We start from the raw sequence: 27,523 nt of genomic DNA, 5'->3' as shown, positions 1-27,523 counted from the left end.
CAGAAATAAATCTTTGGGCATCAAATGAAGGCTCCTGACCCGAGTTGTGTGGTTGGGGTTGTGAGCTGTCTGTACCTGGACTGGATTGACGTTAGGAAAGAAATCCTGGTCTTATTTTAAATGTCCAGTCCTTTTATGAAAATTCACATCTGACTCAGGTCAACTGCTTTATATCATCTTAAATTCAGAATCTTGGAAGAAAGTGGCCCTAACTCCTTGGGCAGGATTGAACTAAATGGGAATAAAGTTCCATAGCAAGCACATTTAGCCGTGTGTTTCCCAGCGCCCACAGCACCGAGAAACACAAAGCTATAAAACACGATTTGCATTTGATAAGGGGCCTCAATGGGGAACACGTGGCCGAGACCCCACATAATCCGATTGTGGACAGTGAGGAGTTTCACTCACCGGAACTCCCCTCTGTAGCGAGAGATCAGGACGCCATCCAGAGACGGCCCCCAAAGCCGTTTCCTTTCTGAAAACCAGTACTGAACGGTGAGGGAGATGGATCCCACGCTTCAGGTACCTCGGAAACCTACTCATTATAGTGAGACTAACTGTCTCGCTTTAATATGCAGATTTGCCAAAAAGTGTTCCCACCCACAATGGGCAAGATTTACATTGCAACATCTCGCGTTAGATCTTGCGAGGTGTTGCATGCTGGGTAGATCTCGGGAACACGATCTCCTGGCTTTTATTGTGATGCACCATCAATTGGACTCGAGTCGTGAAGAAGTTCCAAATATCAGGCTTTAATGAACTAGTTGTGTGCCCGGCAGTCGACTTACAGAGAAAGGGCGACTGCCGGCTGCTACGGGTTCTTCTACCCCGCCTCGTAGGAGGGGCTACCGGCCTCTCGGCCAATCGGCGAGCAGTCACATGACTAGTCTCAGCCAATTGGCAGAGAGACACATGACCTGCCTGAGCCAATGGGCAGCGAGTCCTCTGCACCAATGGGAGCACTACTCTGAGGTACCGTAAACCTTCTAGTCATACCACCACATTCACCCCTTGTGGAGAAAGAAGCCGGGGGGGGGGGGGGAAGAGAAAAGAGGAGGAAAAAGGGGGGCGGGGCTTCGAACTGGTAGTATGACTGAGAGAACGAGGTGTACCGAGATATCTGGTGGCTGCCCACTGGCCTGCGACGAATGTGCAAAAGAATGTCCATACCCCTGGTCGGTGCTAACGGCGCTCTGGCCGGGGGAGGGGGTTCCTGTGCGCTGGGTTGCGGGGGCGCTGGGTTGTGGGGGCGCTGGGTTGCGGGGGCGCTGGGTTGCAGGGGCGCTGGGTTGCGGGGGCGCTGGGTTGCGGGGGCGCTGGGTTGCGGGGGCGCTGGGTTGCGGGGGCGCTGGGTTGTGGGGGCGCTGGGTTTGCTGGGGCGCTGGGTTGCGGAGGGTGCTGGGTTGTGGGGGCGCTGGGGGCGCTGGGTTGCGGGGCCGCTGGGTTGATGGGGCACTGGGTTGCGGGGGCGCTGGGTTGTGGGGGCGCTGGGTTGCGGAGGTGCTGGGTTGCGGGGGCGCTGGGTTGCAGGGGCGCTGGGTTGCGGGGGCGCTGGGTTGTGGGGGCGCTGGGTTGATGGGGCACTGGGTTGCGGGGGCGCTGGGTTGTGGGGGCGCTGGGTTGCGGAGGTGCTGGGTTGCGGGGGCGCTGGGTTGTGGGGGCGCTGGGTTGCGGGGGCGCTGGGTTGTGGGGGCGCTGGGTTGCGGGGGCGCTGGGTTGCGGGGGCGCTGGGTTGCGGGGGCGCTGGGGTTGCGGGGCGCTGGGTTGTGGGGGCGCTGGGTTGCGGGGGCGCTGGGTTTGGGGGCGCTGGGTTGCGGGGGGCGCTGGGTTGCGGGGGCGCTGGGTTGCGGGGGCGCTGGTTGGGGGGGCCTTGGTTGCGGGGCGCTGGTTGTGGGGGCGCTGGGTTGCGGGGCGCTGGTTGCGGGGGCGCTGAGTTGCGGGGGCGCTGGGTTGCGGGGGCGCTGGGTTGTGGGGGCGCTGGGTTGCGGAGGTGCTGGGTTGCGGGGGCGCTGGGTTGTGGGGGGCGCTGGGTTGCGGGGGCGCTGGGTTGTGGGGGCGCTGGGTTGCGGGGGCGCTGGGTTGTGGGGGCGCTGGGTTTGCTGGGGCGCTGGGTTGCGGAGGTGCTGGGTTGTGGGGGCGCTGGGGGCGCTGGGTTGCTGGGGCCGCTGGGTTTGATTGGGGCACTGGGGTTGCGGGGGCGCTGGGTGTGGGGGCGCTGGGTTGCGGAGGTGCTGGGTTGCGGGGGCGCTGGGTTGCAGGGGCGCTGGGTTGCGGGGGCGCTGGGTTGTGGGGGCGCTGGGTTGCAGGGGCGCTGGGTTGCGGGGGCGCTGGGTTGTGGGGGCGCTGGGTTGCGGGGGCGCTGGGTTGTGGGGGCGCTGGGGGCGCTGGGTTGCGGGGGCGCTGGGTTGCGGGGGCGCTGGGTTGTGGGGCGCTGGGTTGTGGGGCGCTGGGTTTGGGGGCGCTGGGGGCGCTGGGGTGGGGGCGCTGGGTTGCGGGGGCGCTGGGTTGTGGGGGCGCTGGGTTGCAGGGGCGCTGGGTTGCGGGGCGCTGGGTTGCGGGGGCGCTGGGTTGCTTGGGGGGGGGGCTGTGGGGGCGCTGGGTTTGGGGCGCTGGGTTGCGGAGGTGCTGGGTTGTGGGGGCGCTGGGGCGCTGGGTTGGGGGGCGCTGGGTTGGGGGCGCTGGGTTGATGGGGCACTGGGTTGCGGGGGCGCTGGGTTGTGGGGGCGCTGGGTTGCGGAGGGTGCTGGGTTGCGGGGGCGCTGGGTTGCGGGGGCGCTGGGTTGCGGGGGCGCTGGGTTGAGGGGGGCGCTGGGTTGCGGGGGCGCTGGGTTGCGGGGGGCGCTGGGTTGCGGGGGCGCTGGTTGCGGGGGCGCTGGGTTGTGGGGGCGCTGGGTTGCGTGGGGCGCTGGTTTGCGGGGGCGCTGGGTTGCGGGGAGGCGCTGGGGTTGCGGGGCGCTGGGTTGCGGGGGCGCTGGTTGCGGGGGCGCTGGGTTGCGGGGGCGCTGGTTGCGGGGGCGCTGGGTTCGGGGGCGCTGGTTGCGGGTGCGCTGGGTTGCGGGGGGCGCTGGGTTGTGGGGGGCGCTGGGTTGCGGGGGCGCTGGGTTGTGGGGGCGCTTGGTTGCGGGGCGCTGGGTTGTGGGGGGCGCTGGGTTGCGGGGGCGCTGGGTTGCGGGGGCGCTGAGTTGCGGGGGCGCTGGGTTGCGGGGGCGCTGGGTTGTGGGGGCGCTGGGTTGCGGGGGCGCTGGGTTGCGGGGGCGCTGGGTTGCTGGGGGCGCTGGGTTGCGGGGGCGCTGGGTTGCGGGGCGCTGGGTTGCGGGGGCGCGTTGTGGGGGGCGGGGTTGGGGGGGCGCTGGGTGGGGGGCGCTGGGTTGCGGGGGCGCTGGGTTGTGGGGGCGCTGGGTTGCGGGGGCGCTGGGTTGCGGGGCGCTGGGTTGCGGGGGCGCTGGGTTGCGGGGGCGCTGGGTTGCGGGGGCGCTGGGTTGTGGGGGCGCTGGGTTGCGGGGGCGCTGGGTTGTGGGGGCGCTTGGTTGCGGGGGCGCTGGGTTGTGGGGCGCTGGGTTGCGGGGCGCTGGGTTGCGGGGGCGCTGAGTTGCGGGGGCGCTGGGTTGCGGGGGCGCTGGTGCGGGGGCGCGGGTTGCGGGGGCGCTGGGTTGCGGGGCGCTGGGTTGCGGGGGCGCTGGGTTGCGGGGGCGCTTGGTTGCGGGGGCGCTGGTTGTGGGGGCGCTGGGTTGTGGGGGCGCTGGATTGCGGGGGCGCTGGGTTGCGGGGGCGCTGGGTTGCGGGGGCGCTGGGTTGTGGGGGCGCTGGGTTGCGGGGGCGCTGGGTTGCGGGGGCGCTGGGTTATGGGGGCGCTGGGTTGCGGGGGCGCTGGGGGTGGTTGGGACTGGAGGGGGGGGTGTTGGTGTAGGGGTTGTGGCCGCACGCCGGCGGGTGCCAGGTCCCGGAGGGAGACCGTGTCCTGCCGCCCTTCGGGGTACTCCACATACGCGTACTGCGGGTTGGCGTGGAGTAACTGGATATGCTCCACCAACGGGTCGGACTTGTGCACCCGCACATGCTTCCGGAGGAAGATGGGTCCGGGGGCGGCCAGCCAGGTCGGGAGCGAGGATCGTGAGGACGACTTCCGGGGGACAACAAGAAGACGTTCATGAGGTGTTTGGTTCGTGGCAGTACAGAGGAGAGACCGAATCGAGTGGAGGGGGTCTGGGAGAACCTCTTGCCAGTGGGAGACAGGGAGATTTCTGGACCATAGGGCCAGTAGGATGGTCTTCCAGACCGTACCGTTCTCCCGCTCGACCTGCCCGTTACCCCGGGGGTTAGTGGTCTGCAGGTTGCACTGGAAGTCCAGTCCTAAAGGTGCCGCTACGCAGAGACGGGGGAGGACGAGGAGTTTGTAATTTTAAAAAACCCTCCCCTGGACCGTGAGGTCCGCTACGCAGCACCCGGTAATTTGGACTGAGTGGAAACCTGAAGCCAGAGCGATTTTGTGCTTAACCGGGTGTCAGGGTGGACAAAACTCTCTGTGCTCCCGGAGTCTAGTAGGCAGCTAGTCTCGTGTTCATTGCGGAGGATTTGTGTAGTCGCCATGGAGAGCGTGCGGGGCCGCGATTGGTCCAGTGTCACAGCAGCGAGTCATGGCAGCAGCTGTGAGTCATCTTCTCCCGTGGAGTATTCACCGGTGGGGTCCTATGTGCCGACCCAAGATGGCCGCGCCCATCGGCCGCACGTGGAGTCGGGGTCCCAAAATGGCGGCGCCCGTGGGTCACTCGAGGTGGCTGGGAGCGGGGGAAGGGAGGTCCGCGGGCCGCACAAGGCCCTGGGGGAGCGCAGGGGGGCGATCCACGGTCGCTGCGTGGAACAACAGCGACCGACTTTGACTGACAGACCACGGAGTAGCGGCCCTTTTTGCCGCAGCTCTTGCAGACTGCGGAGCGGGCCGGACAGCGCGGGCGGGGGTACTTGGCCTGGCCACAGAAATAACAGGGGGGCCCCGTGGGCTTATCAGGGCGTCCCGCAGCGCAGGCCTGGGGGGGGGGGGGGGTCGGAATCGGCGGCGGTGAGGAGCGTTGCGTGTCACGTTGCCCAAGGGGCCGCCGCGCGGCCGGGGGCATATGCGCGGGCGTTTCAGTCGGTAACCTCCAGGGAGGATGCGAGGGTCCGTGCCTCAATGAGGCTCAAAGTGTCCTTTTCTAGGAGCCGCTGGCGTATCTGAGAGGATTGCGTGCCCGCGACAAAGGCATCCCTGATTAGCAATTCAGTGTGCTCCGCCGCGGTAACTTGCGGGCAGGCGCAATTTCTCCCCAGGACAATGTGGGCCCGATAAAACTCATCAAGGGACTCACCGGGGAACTGTTGCCTTGTTGCCAGGAGGTGCCGCGCGTAGACTTGGTTTACAGGCCTGAGAAAATGTCCTTTCAGGAGATCCATGGCTGCGTCATAGTCCTGTTCGTCCTCAATCATCGAATAAACGGCGGTGCCCACGCACGGCTGAAGGATGTGGAGTTTCTGCTCCTTTGTGGGTTGACTGTCTGTAGTGGTGAGGTAGCTGTTGAAGCACGCCAGCCAATGTTTAAAAGTTGCTGACGCGTTTGTAGCATGCGGGCTGAAGCGGAGGCAGTCTGGCTTGATCTGTAGCTCCATTTCCAAATTCTAGTTCATTAAATTGATGCACCATCAATTGGACTCGAGTCGTGAAGAAGTTCCAAATATCAGGCTTTAATGAACTAGGTGTGTGCCCGGCAGTCGACTTACAGAGAAAGGCCGACTGGCGGCTGCTACGGGTTCTTATACCCAGCCTCGTAGGAGGGGCTACCGGCCTCTCGGCCAATCGGCGAGCAGTCACATGACTAGTCTCAGCCAATTGGCAGAGAGACACATGACCTGCCTGAGCCAATGGGCAGCGAATCCTCTGCACCAATGGGAGCACTACTCTGAGGTACCGTAAACCTCCTAGTCATACCACCACATATTGGCCGCGCTGTGGCGCGATGAGCTGCTTTTCGGGCGCAGCGTGGCTGTAAAATCGTGCCCCATGTTAGTAGCTCGAGCCCCTTTACCGACATATCTATCTTGTAGGGAATGAATCAAGTGTTATTCTGGCACCTGTTGTGCAGCATCTTGATCTTTCTGTTCCGTCTGCCATTGTTTAAACTTTTCCTCTGCTTCATTCAGTGTGAGAACTCCCTTTTTGACCAGTTCTTGCAGATGGATTAACTGTTGCTGTCCTGGATTGTACTCTGCCCTGAATGTGTCGTACACGGAGGTCTCATCGGCCTTGGGTTTGCTTGCTGCACAGCACAAAGAAGATCAGTTAGAAATGCAGGACACAAGCTCAGTATTATACTGATCAGTCAGGACGTATATTATCAGAATGAGTTTTCTGCATAGGAACAGTCCAACATCTGTAATTAGAATGCATGAAAATAACGGGAGACTTCTTCAGAATCTTTGGGGCTGAATTGAGAGCTTTAGTACCCATTTTCTCAGAGTTACATGGACATCTAAGACTCCCAAGATGCACAAGCACATTTCCGACAGGGAGCGTGCAGGACACCAACTTGTTGAAGAGGTTTGACCATGTCTGCTGACTACTGGGATCTCTTGAAGCCACATTGTGCCACCTCGTTAAGTGCTGCAGGCTGCCTCCAAGTGGCATAGGCCACCATCAATATCCAATATGTGCAGCCAATGAACAGTGTGGGGAGCATTGGCTGTGCACTTCAATGAGGCAGCACCAATTTACCCACAACAAACTGAATTGGTGAGGTTAATCTTTTACCACAATCTATCCAATTTAGGAGGAGCAGTGGTATTGTTACTGGACTAATGATCCAGAAACATAGGATAATTCTCTGGGCATCAGGATTCGAATCCCACCATGGCAAATGGTGAAATTTGAAATCACTAAAATGGGAATTGGAGCCCAAGGCTAACCATCAAACCACTGGCCATTGTCAATTGTTGTGAAAACCTATTTGGCTCATTAATGCACTTTAGGGATGAACTGTCCTTACCTAGCTTATCTAAATGTTACTCCAGGCCTCTTAAACACCATCTGAAATGGCCCAGCATGTCACTCAGTTCAAGGGCAATTACGGGGGAGCATAGGTAACAATTATTGGCCTTGCTAATGACAATGCAATTGTGTATTGTGTCTCTGTATCGATCTCGTACAGATAAACAACCAAGCATTGTGGTGAAGAGTTACCTATGAACCAGGCAGCCGAGTGTATCATAGAATCCTTACAGTGCAGGAGGAGGACATTTGGCCCATAGGGTCTGCACCGACTCTCTGAAAGAGCTCCCTACCTAGGCCCACTCCCCCCGCCCTATCCCTGCAGCCCCACCTCACCTTTGGAAACTAAGGGGCAATTGATCATGACCAATCCACCTAACCTGCACATCTTTGGACAGTGGGAGGAAACCGGAGCACCCGGAGGAAACCTACGCAGAACGGGGGAGGATGCAAACTCCACAGAGACACCCAAGTAACTTGACGTAATGAGTAACTTGTCTATATGCTAGAGTAGTCTGTAAATGTGGAAAGGGGAATAATTCAATGTGGTTGTTTGGAATGTGTAAAGGTAACTGCAGCTGGTTACAATTGCACAAGATATAGAGGGGAATTGAAGAATTGTCAGTAAAATATTGATGAACCTTTTTATTAAATCATTTCAAAACTGATGAACTACTTGACCCGAGTGACTGTAAAATATAGTTATCTTCAAAGTGATTAATTCTCACTGTAAAAGTCATTAGGCTATATTTTTCTCAAATTCTGAGAATTAGTTCATTAAACTGTTGAGAAATTCAAATGCTTGCTGATGGCAAAGAAAATATCTGGGTGATTTTCCAGATGTTTGCCGCCAAGAGCAGCCTCGCCCATCGTTTGGATACATTGGGTAATGATGGGCTTGCTGTGTGTGATACTCCCTGGGAGATGGGCCGTGTTGCTTTTGTACAGTCAGAAAAAGAACTTGACCAGGTTTGGGGTTTGACTAACGACATTTCAAAGCCATCAACTGAAAAAAAAACGCATCTACCCTCCGAGTTATCACGAGACACCAAAAATGGCAAGGTTTCCTACCTCTTAGGGGGACAGAATAGACTTTGTCATCAGTTCCTTTTCCAGTCTTTTGCTGAAACACTAACATAAAGTCATATTAGTTTTTGTTGAAAGTTCCTGAGCAATAATGCACAATCTTTGATTTCCTTAGAGTCTCCCCTGGCCAACATTAATCCAATCGGAAGACTCCTTCACGCTCCCAAGATTATAATCAAAAATTTGGACATTTAATTTAGATGTTGTTCATCAATCATCGTTCACATCGATTTTCCTGGTGGTGTTCAATAACCTTCTTACCAATGAATCTAGATGAAGAGTTTTCTGTTCATAGAATCATAGAATTGTTACAGTACCATTGGAGAGCAATCACACTGTCCTGCCTGTGCTGTTCTTTGCAAGAGAACCCCTTCCCTTTCCTTGTTGCCCTGCTCTGATTAGATTATCCAATTCCTTTACAAAGCAACGATTGAGTCCGCCTCCACCACGTCGTCGGACAGTGCATTCCACTGCTGCATAAAACAGTTATTCTTCATGTTGCCTTTGGGTTTTTTTGCCAATTATCTGAGCTTGGTGTTCTCAGGTTCTTGACCTTTCTTTTTTTTAAAATATATTTTATTCCAAACATTATCCAATTCTTAAATACAAAGGCTGTTTTTATTTTAACAAAGTGAACAGCAACAACCCTAAATCTCCTTTCCCCCTCAGCCCGACTATCCTCCCTCCCTCACCCCCCTCCCCTCCTAACCCTCCCACCTCATCCCCCTAACTACTGGCCACAAACAATTCCTTCAAGAAAGTGATGAAAGGTATCCATCTGGATTAGAATCCTTCACCTTTCTGTCAGTGAGAACAGTTTCTCTGTCCAGGCCCCATATGATTTTGAACATGTCTATCAAATCCCCTCTTAATCTTCTCTTTCCCAAGGGAAATTCCCCAGCTTCTCCAATCTATCCACATAGGGCTGGTTTAGCTCAGTGGGCTAGACAGTTGGTTTGTAATGCAGAACAAGGCCAGCAGCGTGGGTTCAATTCCCGTACCAGCTTACCCGAACAGGCGCCGGAATGTGGCGACTAGGGGCTTCTCACAGTAACTTCATACTTGTGACAATAAAGGATTATCATAATTGGAGTTCCTCATCCCTGAACCCATTCTCGTGAATATTTTCTGCACCCTCTCTAAAGCCTAACCCTAATGCTTCCTAATGTGAGGTGAAAGAATTGGACAGAATATTCCAGCTGGGGCTGAAGCAGCGTTTTGTACAGGTTCATTATCGCCTCCTCGGTCTTGTACTCAATGCCTTGATTGAAAAGCAGAGAACCCTGTCTGTCATGATATGCCAATATGCACATAATGATATACAGACAGGCAGCTAATGAGCACAGCGAACAGGACATGACCAATGAGCAGGCAGGACACTCAGGGGTGGTATCTCACTATAAAAGGCACAAAGCACTCAAACTCCGCCCTTTCCACTGATGAAGATCTACAGAGTGAGTCAGGTGTATGTACAGTATCACACCTCCAGCACGTGGCTAAGAGCTAGTCTGGTTCAGTCAGATAGAGTAACCACACTTAGGTTAGCAGAGAGTCAAACTCATAGAGAACTGTGTTAACTGTGCTACTGGTTCAATAAACCTGATTAAACTAACTTCAAGGTCTGGAGTATCTTTCAGTCAAAGCTGCATCCAGTTGCAGCCTGTGTTACCCCAGAGTACATAACACATCACTGTCTGTCCCTTTAACACTTTCTCTACCTGTCCTCCCACCTTCAGTGATCTGTTTACATAACCCCCCACCCCCCCCCCCCAACCCTAGGCCTCCCTGTTCCTTCACCCCCTTTAGTTTGTATTGTTTTTCCTTGTTCTTCAATCAGTATGTTGTCCCTTCCAACTTAGAATGTTATATTAATGCACAGAAAGCAAGTCATGCACTTAAAACCGCCTGTAATGCTGCTGGTATTCTATTATAGCTATCACCTATTCCCCCCACCTTCCAACCGCTATGAACTGGAGCCCATTTAAAACTCTGCCTCCTCATCCATCACCATGATGCTCACTGATCTACCTTAGCTCTTAGTCACACATGGCAGTTCTTTGAAAGACCCGTCCAATTAGTCCTATTCCAAAAGAGAAACTGCTGGAAAATCTCAGCCGGTCTGGCAGCATCTGTAGGGAGAGAAAAGAGCTGACGTTTCAAAGGGTCATCAAGACTCGAATCGTTAGCTCTTTTCTCTCCTTACAGATGCTGTCAGACCTGCTGAGATTTTCCAGCATTTTCTCTTTTGGTTTCAGAATCCAGCATCCGCAGTAATTTTCTTTGATCCCAATTAGTCCCAATGTTCTCTCCACATTTCCTCCACAGTACATAGAACATAGAACATAGAACAGTACAGCACAGAACAGGCCCTTCGGCCCTCAATGTTGTACTACAATATTTTTTCACATGTATTTGTAATTCCCTTTTGAAAGTTTCCATTGAATCTGCCTCCGCTGCATGTTTCAAATCAGGATAACTCATTATGTTAAAAAAATACATCCTTACCTTCTCCTTTTTTACCAATGATTTTAAATTTGTGTCCTGCTGTTTATCCACCTCACTGAAAACAGTTGCTCCTTATTTACCTGATCAAAACTGTCCTGATTTTGAACTCCACCTCTATTAGACACAGACATAGAACAGACAGTGTCCATCGAGTCTGCACTGACCCACTTAAGCCCACACCTCCACCCTATCCCCGTAACCCAATAACCCCTCCTCACCTTTTTAGTCACGAAAGGCAATTTATCATGGCCAATCCACCTAACCTGCACGTCTTTGGACTGTGGGAGGAAACCGGAGCACCCGGAGGAAACCCACGGAGAGAACGTGCAGACTCCGCACAGACAGTGACCCAAACCGGGAATCGAACCTGGGACCCTGGCGCTGTGAAGCAACAGTGTTAATCACTGTGCTACCGTGCTGCCCGTTAAATCTCCCTTTAACCGTCTCTTCTCCATGGAGAACACTCCCAGTTTCTCCAGAGCCCCAAGCACTGGAATTTCTGCCTAAATCTCTCCACCTCTTTCTCCTTTCTGAAATGTTCCTTGAAATAAGCTAATGTCTCTTATCGTGGCTCAATGATCCAAGGCATTTTTGAATTAATATTACTCTAGTCAGCCGCTTTAGGGATGTTGTGCGGTGTTGAATGTGCTAAATAAATGCCGGTTGTTGCTGGATGCGTCTATGGAGTCGCTATCACGTTTATTAGTTTACAGCTGACATTTTTAGCTGATGAGCAAATGAGGAATGAGCAAGGAAATTCTCGAGGACAGAGATGAGGCCCTGAAATGATAGCTGGCATCACAGGGAGCCCTCCTGGTCCATCTTGATCACACAATACCTCTCCATAAAACTCAGACTTAACCCATTGGAGGACAGTGCTATTGAAATGAGATCTAAGTGCCTGGAGTCAAACAGGTCAATAATGATAATAAATTGAATCAGACTGCAGGAAACACTCAACAATCCCATTGATTGGGCAGTAAGTAGTTTAATTGATGTGGTTTCAGCTTCTGCTGAGATCTGCAGCCTATTAATGGGTAAGTGAATCAGCTAACTCCTCACAGTCAAACTTCTTTTAGAGAAGAGGCTGGTACTATTTGGGGGGACTGCTTTCCATTCCTAAATAGGACTTTAATTTGCAAAATTCCTATTTGTATCCAAACGGCTACAGGGCATCTTGAAACAGGAGGGTAAACAGACAGATGTCATTGTCCACATTGGTACTAATGACATCGGGAGGAAGGGTCGCACTTCCCACTGACATAGTCGTCAGAGATGCTAGAAAGTTCCCTGAGGAAGAGGGAAGAGGTCCTGCAAAGACAATTCAGGGAGTTAGGTCGGGAGCTAAAAAAGCAGGACCTCTCGGGTAGTAATCTCAGGATTACTCCCTGTGCCACGTGCTAGTGAGGCTTGGAAAAGGGCGATAGTACAGTTAACACGCGGCTAAAGAGCCGGTGTAAGAGGGAGGGCTTTTGATATACGGATCCCTGGGATATCTTCTGGCGAAGGTGGGACCTGTACAAGAAGGACAGGCTGTACCTGAACTGGAGGGGCACCAATATCCTCCCTCTCTGGTTCTTTTACCAATTACCTTCAATCCGTGTCTGCCAGGTTACTGACCCGCCATTGGAAATAGTTTCTCCTGGTTTACTCTATCAAAACCGTTCATGATTTTTAACACCTCGATTAAATTTCGCTATAACCTTCCCCGCTCTAAGGAAATCGATCTCAGCTTCCCCAAACTCTCCACATTAACTGAAGTCCTTCACCCCGTGTCCCCTCCACACCCTCTCCAAAGCCTTGACATCCTTCCTAAAGTGTGGTGCCCAGAATTGGGCACAGTCCTGCAGCTGAGGTCCGACCAGTGATCTTGAGGCCTCCATTCCAGCTGATTAACCCTCCGCAGTGTGCTACAGTGGCGAGGTCAATCGCAGGGGCCTTCCCCCACTCTACTGGGTGGTCAGCCATCCCTCTGCTCATGTCTTGTGGAAAAAGCATTTCATTCCCACTCATTTGACTTGGAGGAGGATGAAGTCCCCTAATGGGGAAGAGACACGTTCATGCTTCACCACGTCATAACATCCCAGTCAGACATCGGTAAAATCCAACATTGCTTCATTCGGTAGCATAGCGGTTAGCACAGTTGCTTCACAGCTCCAGGGTTCCAGGTTCAAGTCCCGGTTTGGGTCACTGTCCGTGCGGAGTCTGCACGTTCTCTCCGTGTCTGCGTGGGTTTCCTCCGGGTGCTCCGGTTTCCTCCCACAGTCCAAAGATGTGCAGGTTAGGTGGATTGACCATGATAAATTGCCCTTAGTGTCCAAAAAAGGTTAGATGGGGTTACTGGGTTACGGGGATAGGGTGGAGGTGTGGGCTAAAGTAGGGTGCTCTTTCCAAGAGCCGGTACAGACACGATGGGCTGAATAGCCTCCTTCTGCACTGTAAATTCTATGATCTATGATTACAAATGTTGGAACAACCATCGCTGCAGTCAATGACATACCTTGAGCTATGAAGGGGGTGTTGTCCGCACATTGCAGAGTGCTGGGCCGAGGAATAGGTGCTGGCGGCCTCCTTTCCACGCTGACGGTGTTTTCCTTTTTGTCTTCCGGCAAAATTAAATCATAAGGGTCTTCATCATCCATTGTCAAAGTGTAGGGATCCTCTTCATCCTTCTCCTTCCCATTCTCGGCCATATCCCAGCATTCTTCAGCTGTCAAAACAGTTGGAATTGGTTTAATTCCTCTTTAGGATCATAATAGGATATCAAAATCACCCATCCCAGCGGCATACTCCGCGGACTGCACTGACGGGGGTTGTGGGCCAGAGGCTTAGATTTTGCTGTGAATTTACCTCCTTTTGGAGAGATCAGTTTTGCTGGAATTAGCCAAAGTTGTTTAAAATGGGGAAGGGTTTGGTAGGAGTAGAAACAGGGAGAACCTGTTCCCAGCAGCAGAAGGATTGTTAACCAGAGGACACAGCTTTAAGATGATTGGAGGACCAGCAGTTACAGGAATAAACGGCGGGTGATCTGGAAGGAGCTGCCTGCAAGAGCGCTGGAAACAGATTCAATCATAACTTTCAAAAAGCACTTGGCCAGTTATTCGAGGAGGAAGAACTGCAGGGCTATGGGGAAAGAGCAGGGAATGGGACTAATTAGACAGCTCGTTCAGGGATACAGCACAGATACAGTGGGACAAATGGGCTTTTTGCTGCGCTGAATGTTTCTGTGATTCTATTCTCCTATTTCATGGAAAAGTAACAAGCAGACGAGGACCTAAAGGTGGAAAATGTCTATCTGTTTGATAACAATCAAATGTGGAGCTTGTTCAAGGAACAGCTATTGCGTGTTCTTGATAAGTACGTACCAGTCAGGCAGGGAGGAAAGGGTAGAGCGAGGAAACCGTGGTTTACCAAAGAAGTGGAATTTCTTGTTAAGAGGAAAAAGGAGGCCTATGTGAAGATGAGGCGTGAAGTTTCAGTTGGGGCGCTTGATAGTTACAGGGAAGCGAGGAAGGATCTAAAGAGAGAGCTAAGACGAGCAAGGAGGGGACATGAGAAGTCTTTGGCAGGTAGGATCAAGGAAAACCCAAAAGCTTTCTATAGGTATGTCAGGAATAAAAGAATGACTAGGGTAAGAGTAGGGCCAGTCAAGGACAGTGGTGGGAAGTTGTGTGTGGAGGCTGAGGAGATAAGTGAGATACTAAATGAATACTTTTCGTCAGTATTCACTCAGGAAAAAGATAATATTGTGGAGGAGAATGCTGAGACCCAGGCTATTAGAATAGATGGCATTGAGGTGTGTAGGGAAGAAGTGTTGGCAATTCTGGACAAGGTGAAAATAGATAAGTCCCCGGGGCCTGATGGGATTTATCCTAGGATTCTCTGGGAAGCCAGGGAAGAGATTGCTGAGCCTTTGGCTTTGATTTTTAGGTCATCATTGGCTACAGGAATAGTGCCAGAGGACTGGAGGATAGCAAATGTGGTCCCTTTGTTCAAGAAGGGGAGTAGAGATAACCCCGGTAACTATAGGCCGGTGAGCCTAACGTCTGTGGTGGGTAAAGTCTTGGAGAGGATTATAAAAGATACGATTTATAATCATCTAGATAGGATTAATATGATTAGGGATAGTCAGCATGGTTTTGTGAAGGGTAGGTCATGCCTCACAAACCTTATCGAGTTCTTTGAGAAGGTGACTGAACAGGTGGACGAGGGTAGAGCAGTTGATGTGGTGTATATGGATTTCAGTAAAGCGTTTGATAAGGTTCCCCACGGTCGGCTATTGCAGAAAATACGGAGGCTGGGGATTGAGGGTGATTTAGAGATGTGGATCAGAAATTGGCTAATTGAAAGAAGACAGAGAGTGGTGGTTGATGGGAAATGTTCAGAATGGAGTTCAGTTACGAGTGGCGTACCACAAGGATCTGTTCTGGGGTCGTTGCTGTTTGTCATTTTTATAAATGACCTAGAGGAGGGCACAGAAGGTTGGGTGAGTAAATTTGCAGACGACACTAAAGTCGGTGGAGTTGTAGACAGTGCGGAAGGATGTTGCAGGTTACAGAGGGACATAGATAAGCTGCAGAGCTGGGCTGAGAGCTGGCAAATGGAGTTTAATGTGGAGAAGTGTGAGGTGATTCACTTTGGAAAGAATAACAGGAATGAGGAATATTTGGCTAATAGTAAAATTCTTGGTAGTGTGGATGAGCAGAGGGATCTTGGTGTCCATGTACATAGATCCCTGAAAGTTGCCACCCAGGTTGATAGGGTTGTGAAGAAGGCCTATGGTGTGATGACCTTTATTGGTAGAGGGATTGAGTTCCAGAGCCATGAGGTCATGTTGCAGTTGTACAAAACTCTGGTACGGCCGCATTTGGAGTATTGCGTGCAGTTCTGGTCGCCTCATTATAGGAAGGACATGGAAGCTTTGGAACGGGTGCAGAGGAGATTTACCAGGATGTTGCCTGGTATGGAGGGAAAATCTTATGAGGAAAGGCTGATGGACTTGAGGTTGTTTTCGTTAGAGAGAAGAAGGTTAAGAGGTGACCTAATAGAGGCATACAAAATGATCAGAGGGTTAGATAGGGTGGACAGCGAGAGCCTTCTCCTGCGGATGGAGGTGGCTAGCACGAGGGGACATAGCCTTAAATTGAGTGGTAATAGATATAGGACAGAGGTCAGAGGTGGGTTTTTTACGCAAAGAGTGGTGAGGCCGTGGAATGCCCTACCTGCAACAGTAGTGAACTCGCCAACATTGAGGGCATTTAAAAGTTTATTGGATAAGCATATGGATGATAATGGCATAGTGTAGGTTAGATGGCCTTTAGTTTTTTTCCATGTCGGTGCAACATCGAGGGCCGAAGGGTCTGTACTGTGCTGTATCGTTCTATGTTCTATGTTCTATGTAATACTCCTGTTAAGAACACTGGGATGTTTTGTTTCAGTAAAGGTGCCAGTTGTCGTTGACGTCAATGACCCCATGGCACTATTTTGAAGAAAAACACGTAATTTTCCCCAAGAATCCTGACAAATATTTGTCCCTCAATCTCTCAATCTGCATCACTGACGAACAGACTAACTGACCATTGCTGTTTATGGGATCTTGCTGTGTCATGTTTCCGACATTACAACAGTAAATTCACTTCAAGAGTTCATTGACTGCAAAGCACTTTAGGACATCTCATAGAATTTACAGTGCAGAAGGAGGCCATTCAGCCCATCGAGTCTGCACCGGCCCTTGGAAAGAGCACCGCGCTCATCACCCTATCCCCGTAACCCAGTAACCGCATCTAACCTTTTTGACACTAAGGGCAATTTAGCATGGCCAATCCACCTAACCTGCACATCTTTGGACTGTGGGAGCAAACCGGAACACCCAGAGGAAACCCACGCACACACGGGGAGGATGTGCAGACTCTGCACAGACAGTGACCCAAGGCCGGAATCGAACCTGGCACCCTGGAGCTTGAGGCAGCCGTGCTAACCACTGTGCCACCTTGCTGCCACCTTTGGAAAGGTGTTGTATGAATTAAGTTCTTTCAAGGCATTTTCTCCCCCACCCTTAACAAGGTTTAACAAACCCCCGAAAGCAGATCCTCCTTGGTGATATTTGTACACTTTGTTTTTCCTTTGTTGATCTGATTGGTCTGTCCTGATTGACCACAAGGTGGAGTGGATGAGCTGTGAGTTGTGTTTCCTGAAATTCCCTCTCCAGCTCCCATTTGGCACCAACGCCTGCAGCAGTGGGTTGAGGTCAGGGAGACTCCCGATGCCGGATTAATGGCACTAACACGCCAGCGAGTAGCATGTTGAGGGTCTGGCTTAGCTGTCTCCCAAATCTGATAACATTTCAACATCAAATAGCTGTTCAAGAGCAGAGTAAAATATTCTACACTGGCAGCTTTTGGAAAACAGCCAAATAAATATTTTAATTTTGGAAAACAAATCCTTTTGGCTGCCGATGGGGCTTTTCTAGATTCCTGTGGCTTTGGAAAACACGGAGCAGTTGGACAATATTCCTGTTGACACGAATGAGTGAAAACACAGCGACGTTTTTAATGGAAGTACCAAAAAAACAGCTTGTGGAAAGGTCAATAGCCCCACTCCCCCACCCCGGGCATTGCTACACCCTCGACACACCATTAACCATCCGCAATTTCCCTGCACCAACTCCGGAGGGTGACACAGAAAACCACCTCTCATTGCTGAAATATTATCCAAGGGAGTGCTCCGTATGGAGGAAATCCCCATGAAAATCAAAGTATTGCACTTGTTTGCCAATATCGCAACCTCAGGACTTTACAACTGAGTAAATGTGGAGGTTCGAAATTAGAAAGTCCACTCCATCATCAATAAATTCATAAATTTATCGATCTATAATGGGTTATCCCTCAGCCGTCTCAGTTCTCGAGAAGAGTCAGTCTTTCCTGATAGTTATTTGGGGCAGTAGTTCACTATTTTGTTTCATACGGGACATGTTTTGGCTTTCTTCCTGTTGTAACGAGTTCCAAAGGGCGACCGCTCTCTGGGTGAAGACAGTTCTCCTCACCTCCGTCCTAAATGGTCTACCCCGTATCCTCAGACTGTGACCTCTGGTTCTGGACACACCCACCATCGGGAACATCCTTCCTGCATCTACCCTGCTCAGTCCTGTTAGAATTTTATAGGTTTCTATGAGAACCCCCTCATTCTTCTGATCAAATATAATCCTATCCGACTCAATCTCTCCTGATAGGTCAGTCCGCCCATCCCTGGAATCAGCCTGGTAAACCTTGGCTGTACTCCCTCTAGAGCTGGAACATCCTTTCTCAGATAAGGAGACCAAAGCTGCCCACAATGTGCGGGATTCTCTCAGCCCGGGGCTGGGCCTGAGAATCCCCGTGACCGGACCACACCGCCCCAAAGCCGGCACGCGATTCTCCGCAGAGGGGAGAATCGGCACCATTGGCGCTGGCGTGTTTGGCGGGGCGCCGGCCGCAGGCCGCTCTATGCGGCTGTCCCGCCGATTCCCGGCCCAGGATGTACCGAGCGGCCGTTGTGGAAACACTGAGTCCCGCCGGCGCCGTGATAACCTGCTCTCAGCCGTCGGAACCTCAGCGTGGAAGATTCGGGTGGTGGCCTGCGGTGGGTGAGGGGGGGCGCCGACTCCGGAGGGGGCCTCTGATGCGACTTGGCCTGCGATCAGGGCCCACTGATCGGCAGGCCGGCCTCTCTGGCTGGGGGCCTCCTTTCCGATGCGCCGGCCCCTGTATTCCTGCGCCATGTTGCATTGGGGCCGGCGCGTTGAAGGAGGCCACAGCGCATGCTCACGTTGGCGCCACCGCACATACACGGATCCCGCGGTGCCCAGTTCGTGCTGGGATCGGCAGCTGGAGTGGCGCGACCCGCTCCAGTGCCATGCTGGCCCCCTGTAGGGGCCAGAATTAGTCCTGGCAGACGGCCGTTCACGCCACTGTAGAATGCGGCGGCGTTTACGACGGCTCGGACACTCTGCCGCGGGATGAGAGAATCCTGCCCAATATTCCAGGTGTGGCCTCACCAAGGCCCTGTATAATTGCCCTCCCATCTTTCCTTCTCGGACTGGAGATTATCCTGCATCACCGGGAGCTGCAGCATCGGAAACAACAGCACCTCCTTCCTCAGGAAGTCTCTAACCTGCAGACACCTGAGCCCATTTCCCTTCGGCAACTGATACAACTTCTCCAAGTCTGCAAACTTCCCTCCAACAAACAAGTCCCTAAAATATTCTATCTCCACAACCCAGGAACCTCGTATTCAAGGTGCCCACAAAGACAAGCCTTCCATTCCAAAGCCCTATCGACACTGGTTCCACACCCTCAGCTCTGATACCAACACCGGGCTCGTGGAGTACTGACCGGCGAAAATGGAAGGGGCGCCAACAACAGTGACACTTAACCCGCGGAGCCTTCGCCCCCATACGAATCTCAAAATCACACCAGAAACCTTCATAAAAAAGGACTTGGGCACAAAAATCTTCAGGTTCTGGAATACAAACAAAAACTTTGGCAACAAAGTAATCTTTACCATCTGGACCCCGACCAGCCAACGACAATGGCAGCACGTCCCAGCTCATCATGTCCGCCCTCATTCCCTCCACCTGTATCCTGAGGTAACAGAAATTCACCCTGAGCAATCGGAGCGGCAGTTTCCCCAACCTCCTCTCCTGTGCCGGGCATTAATTGGGAATACCTCACTTTTCTTATTGTTAAACTTGTACCCTGAAAAATGGCCAAACTCCCCCAAAATCCCCATGATTGTGTCGAAGATCTAGACCAGGTCTGAAATGGAGATCATCTGCACATAAAGAAACTTGAAGCTCACCTATCACCCCCGGAACACAATCCCCTATCTGCACCGCCAGCACCATCACCATCGCCACAACGCATCTACATTTAACAGCGAGATCGGGCAGTATGATCCACACAGCACAAGAACATGATATGGTACCAGGACTGAAGACTGACTAAGAAAATAGGTTTCTTTGAAGATCCGAACAATTAAAGGTAACACCGAAGAAGAAGTAGGTACACAAAGAAAAATAAATGTTCCAGTAAACATGTGAACTATTTTTAAAAAAAAACAAATATTTTATTGAGGCATTTATAATTTTAATATTTTAACATTTTCGAGCGCTGCATATTTTGCACACGCACCCATAAAACAGACGAATGGTTTGATAGTTTTCTGACAGATTTGTGATTGAAGGCGCAAGTGATGTAATTTTGCTACCCCACGGTCATCGATGATCCGTGATAAGATCGTGCTCAGGATTTCTAACGACAAAATACGCGAGAGGCTATTGAGAGAAAATGAGCACCAGCTTGATGATGCTGTTAAAGTTTGTCATGCTGGCAAGCTAGTTGTACAGCAGATTAACACCCTGAAACTCAAACATTTTGTGGTGAAGTTAGAAGAGGCAGCCAACACCATTAGTGTAGTGATGCACTCAAGTAAAAAATGTGGTCCCAGTGCAGGCGGCCATTTTAAGCGGCCGACCTGATCCTCCATTTCATGCCAGCGATTTGGCAAACATTTGCCATGACAATGTCCAACGTTTGGAAAGGTATGCTCCAACTGTAACAGCAAAAATCATTTTGCTAAGCAGTGCTTTACCAGTAAAAATGCGGAACAAGCAAAATCAATCAACATGGTTGATGAAATATGCCTCTGAGTCACATTCTTCATCGACATGATCTCCAGTGAGGACAAGGATAGTCCAGAAATGCAGAAAGACAACACTTTCATGAGGATTTGCAGCAATAGTGAAGCAAATGCAAATAGTCCAAAAGAAAAATGGACAGTTCTGTTCATGATTAATGACACACTAATTAACTTCAAACCCAACACTGGAGCGAGAGCCAACCTGATCAGTTTGTCAGATTTAAAAGAGCTGAAAATTAAACTGCAAGTGTTAAATAAAGCAGTACTACTGAAAGACTACAACAGAACTGAAAGTATGACGCGAGGAGAATGTGAGCTCGATGTAAACGTAAAAAACAGAATTCACACAGTAAAAGTTCCCATTGTAGAGGTGGAACCCGAATCTCTCCAAGGAGTGGAAGCATGTGAGGCACTTGAGTTAGTTAAGTGAGTTTTCAGTGCAGACAGCACTGTAACCGTACAACATGCATCCATAGATTCCATACTGTAGGAGTTTCCTGAGATAGAACAAAGAACAAAGAAAAGTACAGCACAGGAACAGGCCCTTCGGCCCTCCAAGCCCGTGCCGACCATGCTGCCCGTCTAAACTAAAATCTTCTACACTTCCTGGGTCCGTATCCCTCTATTCCCATCCTATTCATGTATTTGTCAAGATGCCCTTAAATGTCACTATCGCCCCTGCTTCCACCACCCCCTCCGGTAGCGAGTTCCAGGCACTCACTACCCTCTGTGTAAAATACTTGCCTCGTACATCTCCTCTAAACCTTGCCCCTCACACCCTAAACCTATGCCCCCTAGTAATTGACCCCTCTACCCTGGGGAAAAACCTCTGACTATCCACTCTGTCTATGCCCCTCATAATTTTGTAAACCTCTATCAGGTCGCCCCTCAACCTCCGTCGTTCCAGTGAGAACAAACCGAGTTTATTCAACCGCTCCTCATAGCTAATGCCCCCATATGAGGCAACATCCTGGTAAATCTCTTCTGCACCCTCTCTAAAGCCTCCACATCCTTCTGGTAGTGTGGCAACCAGAACTGAACACTATACTCCAAGTGTGGCCTAACTAAGGTTCTATACAGCTGCAACATGACTTGCCAATTCTTATACTCAATGCCCCTGCCAATGAAGGCAAGCATGCCGTATGCCTTCTTGACCACCTTCTCCACCTGTGTTGCCCCTTTCAGTGACCTGTGGACCTGTACACCGAGATCTCTCTGACTATCAATACTCTTGTGGCTTCTACCATTCACTGTATATTCCCTACCTGCATTAGACCTTCCAAAATGCATTACCTCACATTTGTTTGGATTAAACTCCATCTGCCATCTCTCCGCCCAAGTCTCCAAACGATCTAAATCCTGCTGTATCCTCTAATAGTCCTCATCGTTATCCGCAATTTCACCTACCTTTGTGTCGTCTGCAAACTTACTAATCAGACCAGTTACATTTTCCTTCAAATCATTTATATATACTACGAACAGCAAAGGTCCCAGCACTGATCCCTGCGGAACACCACTAGTCACAGTCCTCCAATCAGAAAAGCACCCTTCCATTGCTACTCTCTGCCTTCTATGACCTAGCCAGTTCTGTATCCACCTTGCCAGCTCACCCCTGATCCCGGGTGACTTCACCTTTTGTACCAGACTACCATGAGGGACCTTGTCAAAGGCCTTACTGAAGTCCATATAGACAACATCCACTGCCCTACCTGCAGCAATCATCTTTGTGACCTCTTCGAAAAACTCAATCAAGTTAGTGAGACACAACCTTCTTCACAAAACCGTGCTGCCTCTCGCTAATACGTCTATTTGCTTCCAAATGGGAGAAGATCCTGTCTCAAAGAATTCTCACCAGTAATTTCCCTACCATTGACGTATGGTTCACCAGCCTGTAGTTCCATGAATTATCCTTCCTACCCTTCTTAAACAAAGGAATAACATTGGCTATTCTCCAGTCCTCCGGGTCATCACCTGAAGACAGTGAGGATCCAAAGATTTCTGTCAAGGCCTCAGCAATTTCCTCTCTAGCCTCCTTCAGTATTCTGGGGTAGATCCCATCAGGCCCTGGGGACTTATAGAACATAGAACAGTACAGCACAGAACAGGCCCTTCGGCCCTCGATGTTGTGCCGAGCAATGATCACCCTACTTAAACCCACGTATCCACCCGTATACCCGTAACCCAACAATCCCCCCATTAACCTTACACTACGGGCAATTTAGCATGGCCAATCCACCTAACCCGCACATCTTTGGACTGTGGGAGGAAACCGGAGCACCCGGAGGAAACCCACGCACACACAGGGAGGACATGCAGACTCCACACAGACAGTGACCCAGCCGGGAATCGAACCTGGGACCCTGGAGCTGTGGATCTCAATGTGACCCAGGCTATCTACACACCCTTCTCCAGACTTAACATCCACCAATTCCTTCTCTTTGGTGAATTTTGATGCAAAGTATTCATTTAGTACCTCGCCCATTTCCTCTGGCTCCACACATAGATTCCCTCCCCTGTCCTTCAGTGGGCCAACCCTTTCCCTGGCTACCCTCTTGCTTTTTATGTACGTGTAAAAAGCCTTGGGATTTTCCTTAACCCTATTTGCCAATGACTTTTCGTGACCCCTTTTATCCCTCCTGACTCCTTGCTTAAGTTCCTTCCTACTTTCCTTATATTCCACACAGGCTTCGTCTGTTCCCAGCCTTCGAGCCCTGACAAATGCCTCCTTTTTCTTTTTGACGAGGCCTACAATATCAAGGCTTTGGCACTTTACCTTTCATCTTTCGAATCCAGTTAAAGGAGAACATGAAACCAGTAAGACACGTATCGAGACATGTCCCAGCTCCATTGAAAGACAGTTTGAAGGCTGAGCTAGAAATGATGACAGTTTTAGGCGTAATTAAACACAGAGAAGAACCTACAGACTGGGTAAACTCTATGGTTTGTGTCAAGAAGAGAAATAACGACCTATGAATCTATATGGATCTCAAAGAACTGAACCTCAACATCAAAAGACAATATTATCTGATACCGAAGACGGAAGAAATCACATCTGAAATGACAGGAGCAACATGTAAGTTACACGCTTCACAATGCTTCTGGCAGCCCAAATTAGCCAAACAAAGCACAAAGCTGTGGGGCGCAATTCTCCGCTCCCCACGCGGCGTGGGAGAATCGCTGGAGGGCCCCCGACAAGATTCACGTCCCCCTGGCGCCCCGCGATTCCCCCCCCCCCCCCCCGGCTCGGAAGAATTGCCGCTCGCCGTTTTTCACGGCGAATGGCGATTTGGGCCGAGCGGCCTGCCGTTCGCGACCGTTTCACGACGGCGGCAACCACACCTGGTCGCTGCCGTCGTGAAACGGGTGAGATATGCCCGTTTGGGGCTTGTGGGGGGAGTACAGGGGAAAGAGAACCACGACTGTGCTCGGGATGGGACAGGCGTCTCAATCGGACGCACTATTTCCCCTCCGCTGCCCCGCAAGATCAAGCCGCCACGTCTTGCGGGGCGGCTGAGGGGAAATACGGCCACCGCGCATGCGCGGGTTCGAACTGTCAGCGTTGTGATGTCAGCCGCGCATGCGCGGGTTGGAGCCGGCCAACCTGCGCATGCGCGGCTGACGCCATTAGGCGCGCCGGCTGCGTCATTCTCGGCGTGCGCCCTGCGGCCGAGACTCATGGAGCGTCACTCCCAGCCCCTCCGGGAGGGGAGAATAGGGGGCGAGGAGCGGCCTCCGAGGCCGTCGCGAAACTTGGCCGAGTTCACGACGGCCCTCCCGAATTCCGCCCGTGTACTTTTAACACACATTTCAAATGATATTGTTTCTTAAGGATGTCCTTTGGCATCATTTCTGCATCAGAAATCTTTCACCGTGTCATGGAGCACAATCCAAGAGTCCGAGGTGATGTGAATGACAGAATCAAATGGGATCAACACAGGAGGAAGATGACAAATGGCTTCACAGGGTCCTGAAGAGCATTAAAAAGAATTGGCTTAAAGTTCAACAAAACCAAATGTCAAATTGGTGTTGACAGTATCACTTCCTTGTGAGATCAGGGTCGGGACTCTGTGGGAACCGGAGGGGCAGGCAACTCCGGCGGGAAGGAGTGGCGTGAACCACTCCAGTGTCGGGCCGCCCTGAGGGAGAGGAACCCTCCGCACCTTCAGGGGCTAGGCTGGCGCCGGAGTGGTATGCTCAGCGCTATTCGGCACGGAAGGGGCTTGGCACCACGGCAACTGGCGCCGAAGGGCGTCCACCAGCCAGTGCGAGTTGGCGCATGCTCGGGAGCGCCAGCGTGTGCTGGCGTCGTCCCAGCGCAGGCGCAGTGGGGGGGGGGGGGGGGATTCATCTCCGTGCATCGTCCCAGTGCAGGCGCAGTGGGGGTGGGGGGAGGATTCATCCCCGTGCATCGTCCCAGCGCAGGCGCAGTGGGGGGGGGGGGGGGGGGGGGGAGGGGGTTCATCCCCGTGCATCGTCCCAGTGCAGGCGCAGTGGGGGGGGGGGATTCATCTCCGTGCCGGCCATCGTGGAGGAATAGCAGCTGACGCGGAGGAATAGAGTGCCCCCATGGCACAGGCCTGCCCGTGGATCGGTGGGCCCCGATCGCGGGCCAGGCCACTGCGGGGGCACCTCCCGGGGCCAGATCCCCCCATGGCCCCCCCCCCCCCCCCCCCCACCCCGAGGACTCCGGAGGCCGCCCGCGCAGCCAGTTCCCGCCGGTAAGTACCTGTTGTAATTTACGCCGGTGGGACCGGCCTGAAACAGGCGGCCACGCGGCCCATCACGGGCCGAAGAATCGCTGGGGGGGCGCTGCTAGCGGCCGCCGACCGGCTCGGGGCGATTCCCGCCCTTGCCAGAACCCCGGCGCCGGGGAATTCGGCAGCCGCCGGGGGTGGGATACACGCCGCCCCCCCCCCCCCCCGGTGATTCTCCGACCTGGCGGGGGGTTGGAGAATCCCGCCCCAGCTCTCTGCAAAAGGCATTCAGCCTGATCAATAAAGGCAGTCTTGACGATTCCACGCCCCAATGATAAAAAAGGTATACTAAGAATGTGAGGAATGATAAGTTTTGTTGGAAAATTTATTCCCAATCTTGCAGCTAAAACTTCACACCTCAGAGAAGCAATCAAGAAAGATGCAATATTCCAATGGTCTACTAGACATGAACAGGAATGGCGAGGATTCCAAGCAGCATTGACATCAGCCCCAGAGCTGACGTTTTTCATGCCAGCGGTAAAGACGAAAATTTCGACAGACACATCGAAGGATTGGTTGGGAATGGTCTTATTACAACAAGATCTGGAAAGAAACTGGCTTCCAGTCGCATACACATCCAGATCGATGCCGAATACGGAACACAGGTATGAGCAAATTGTAAAGGAATGCCTCGGTTTAATTAATGGCCTTACTAAGTTTCACGACTATGTATATGGTCTTCCAACATTTGTAGTGCAACCTGACCACAGACCACTGGTCGCAACAGTTTTTAAAAATCTGAATGAGATGTCCGCTGGGATTCAGCGCATGAAGACAAAACTACAACGATATGACTTTGAGCTGATTGATACACCAGGCAAATAGCTCATTGTTGCTGATACATTATCTCGAGCCACAGACATTGAAGAGATGCACCAGTGAAATGAGGATGTTCAAATGCATGTGAATCTTCTCACTGAGTCTCTTCCGGTATCTGATGACAAATACAGATTAATAAATGAAGAAACAATCAAAGACACAGTCTTACAAAAGGTGACAACATATCTGGAGTGGGCGGCACGGTAGCACAGTGGTTAGCACTGTGGCTTCACAGCTCCAGGGTCCCAGGTTCGATTCCCGGCTTGGGTCACTGTCTGTGCGGAGTCTGCACGCTCTCCCCGTGTCTGCGTGGGTTTCCTCCAGGTGCTCCGGTTTGCTCCAACAAGTCCCGAAAGATGGGCTGTTAGGTAATTTGGGCATTCTGAATTCTCCCTCTGTGTACCCGAATGTGGCGACTAGGGGCTTTTCACAGTAACCTCATTGCAGTGTTAATGTGAGCCTACTTGTGACAATAATAAAGATTAATATTAGATCATTATGAGGGATGGCATAAAGGTTCCTGCTCAGGTTATTATAACGTGAGGGCAGAGATAAGTGATGCAAATGGGTTTTTTCTTTGACAACAAAGAATTGTAATTCCACATCATTAAGTTCGATGATACTTAGCAAAATCCATGAAGGGCACTTAGGAAGAGAAAAGTGTGAGAGAAGGGCTGACGGCAGAGTCTATTGGCCGGACATCAAGCGTGATCTTGAAGCAATGGTAAAAAACTGCCCACTGTGTGGGAAGGTGAACAGCTACACACAGTGTGGGATGCTTCAGTTCAAACTGCTGAAAGAGTCACTTACTCAAAGATTAGAGAGGAAACCGACCTTTCAAAAAAAGGAGGCAATGGAGATTTGATGGCAAATCCATGCAAAAACTCCAACCATTGCAATCAGATGACACAGTCAGGGGGGAGAAGGTCCAGATGGGAACGGATGGTTGAAGTGTGCGAAGGTACTGCAGCAGGCAGCAACTAATTTGTGTTTAATCATCACTGATGACGGAAATCTTTAAGGAGAAAGAGAAAGGTTCTGCTGAAAGTTCAGAAACCTTTTGTGATGGATCCACAAGAAGAATTTGTGAGTAATCCTAAAACAGTTGAAAATGATACAGTTCAGCAGACAGAGCCAGAACAGAATAAAACTGCACACAAATGCAAGAACATAGAACATACAGTGCAGAAGGAGGCCATTCGGCCCATCGAGTCTGCACCGACCCACTTAAGCCCTCACTACCGCCCTATTCCCATAACCCCTCCAACCTTTTTTTTGATCACTAAGGGCAATTTTTTATCATGGCCAATCCACCTAACCTGCACATCTTTGGACTGTGGGAATAAACTGGAGCACCCGGAGGAAACTCATGCAGACACGGGGAGAACGTGCAAACTCCACACAGACAGTGACCCAGAGGGGAATTGAACCTGGGACCCTGGCGCTGTGAAGCCACAGTGCTATTAACTTGTGCTACTGTGCTGCCCTAAAGAAGGGCCCTAAAGAAGAACACCAAGAAACTTTCACAACAACAAATGAAGATGAAACAAGGTCACAAATTCAACCACTGCTCAGAATATCAACAAGGCAAAGACGGAAACCTCAGAGCCTGAATTTGTGATGGGCTGCACATAGTTAAACGGTCTAAAGAATTATGCATATCATACTG

General features: G+C 51.7%; 1 protein-coding gene across 3 annotated transcripts in view; it reads right to left on the bottom strand.

The window, feature by feature from the left end:
- LOC119963566 (B-cell scaffold protein with ankyrin repeats-like) overlaps window positions 1-27,523 on the bottom strand; it is a 332,413-nt gene that overhangs the window by 37,293 nt on the left and 267,597 nt on the right. For all 3 annotated transcript variants that reach the window (XM_038792883.1, XM_038792884.1, XM_038792882.1), the window contains exons 10-12: window positions 13,107-13,316; window positions 8,087-8,146; window positions 6,103-6,287 (exon numbers count right to left, since the gene is read on the bottom strand). In XM_038792883.1, coding sequence (XP_038648811.1) covers window positions 6,103-6,287; window positions 8,087-8,146; window positions 13,107-13,316 — 455 coding nt within the window. The remainder of the gene's footprint in view (window positions 1-6,102; window positions 6,288-8,086; window positions 8,147-13,106; window positions 13,317-27,523) is intronic.

This window comes from Scyliorhinus canicula, chromosome 3 (genome assembly GCF_902713615.1).
Source record: "Scyliorhinus canicula chromosome 3, sScyCan1.1, whole genome shotgun sequence".
Classification (NCBI taxonomy): domain Eukaryota; kingdom Metazoa; phylum Chordata; class Chondrichthyes; order Carcharhiniformes; family Scyliorhinidae; genus Scyliorhinus; species Scyliorhinus canicula.
The sequence above is the reverse complement of the archived record's forward strand: the minus strand, read 5'-3'. Positions and strand labels throughout refer to the sequence as shown.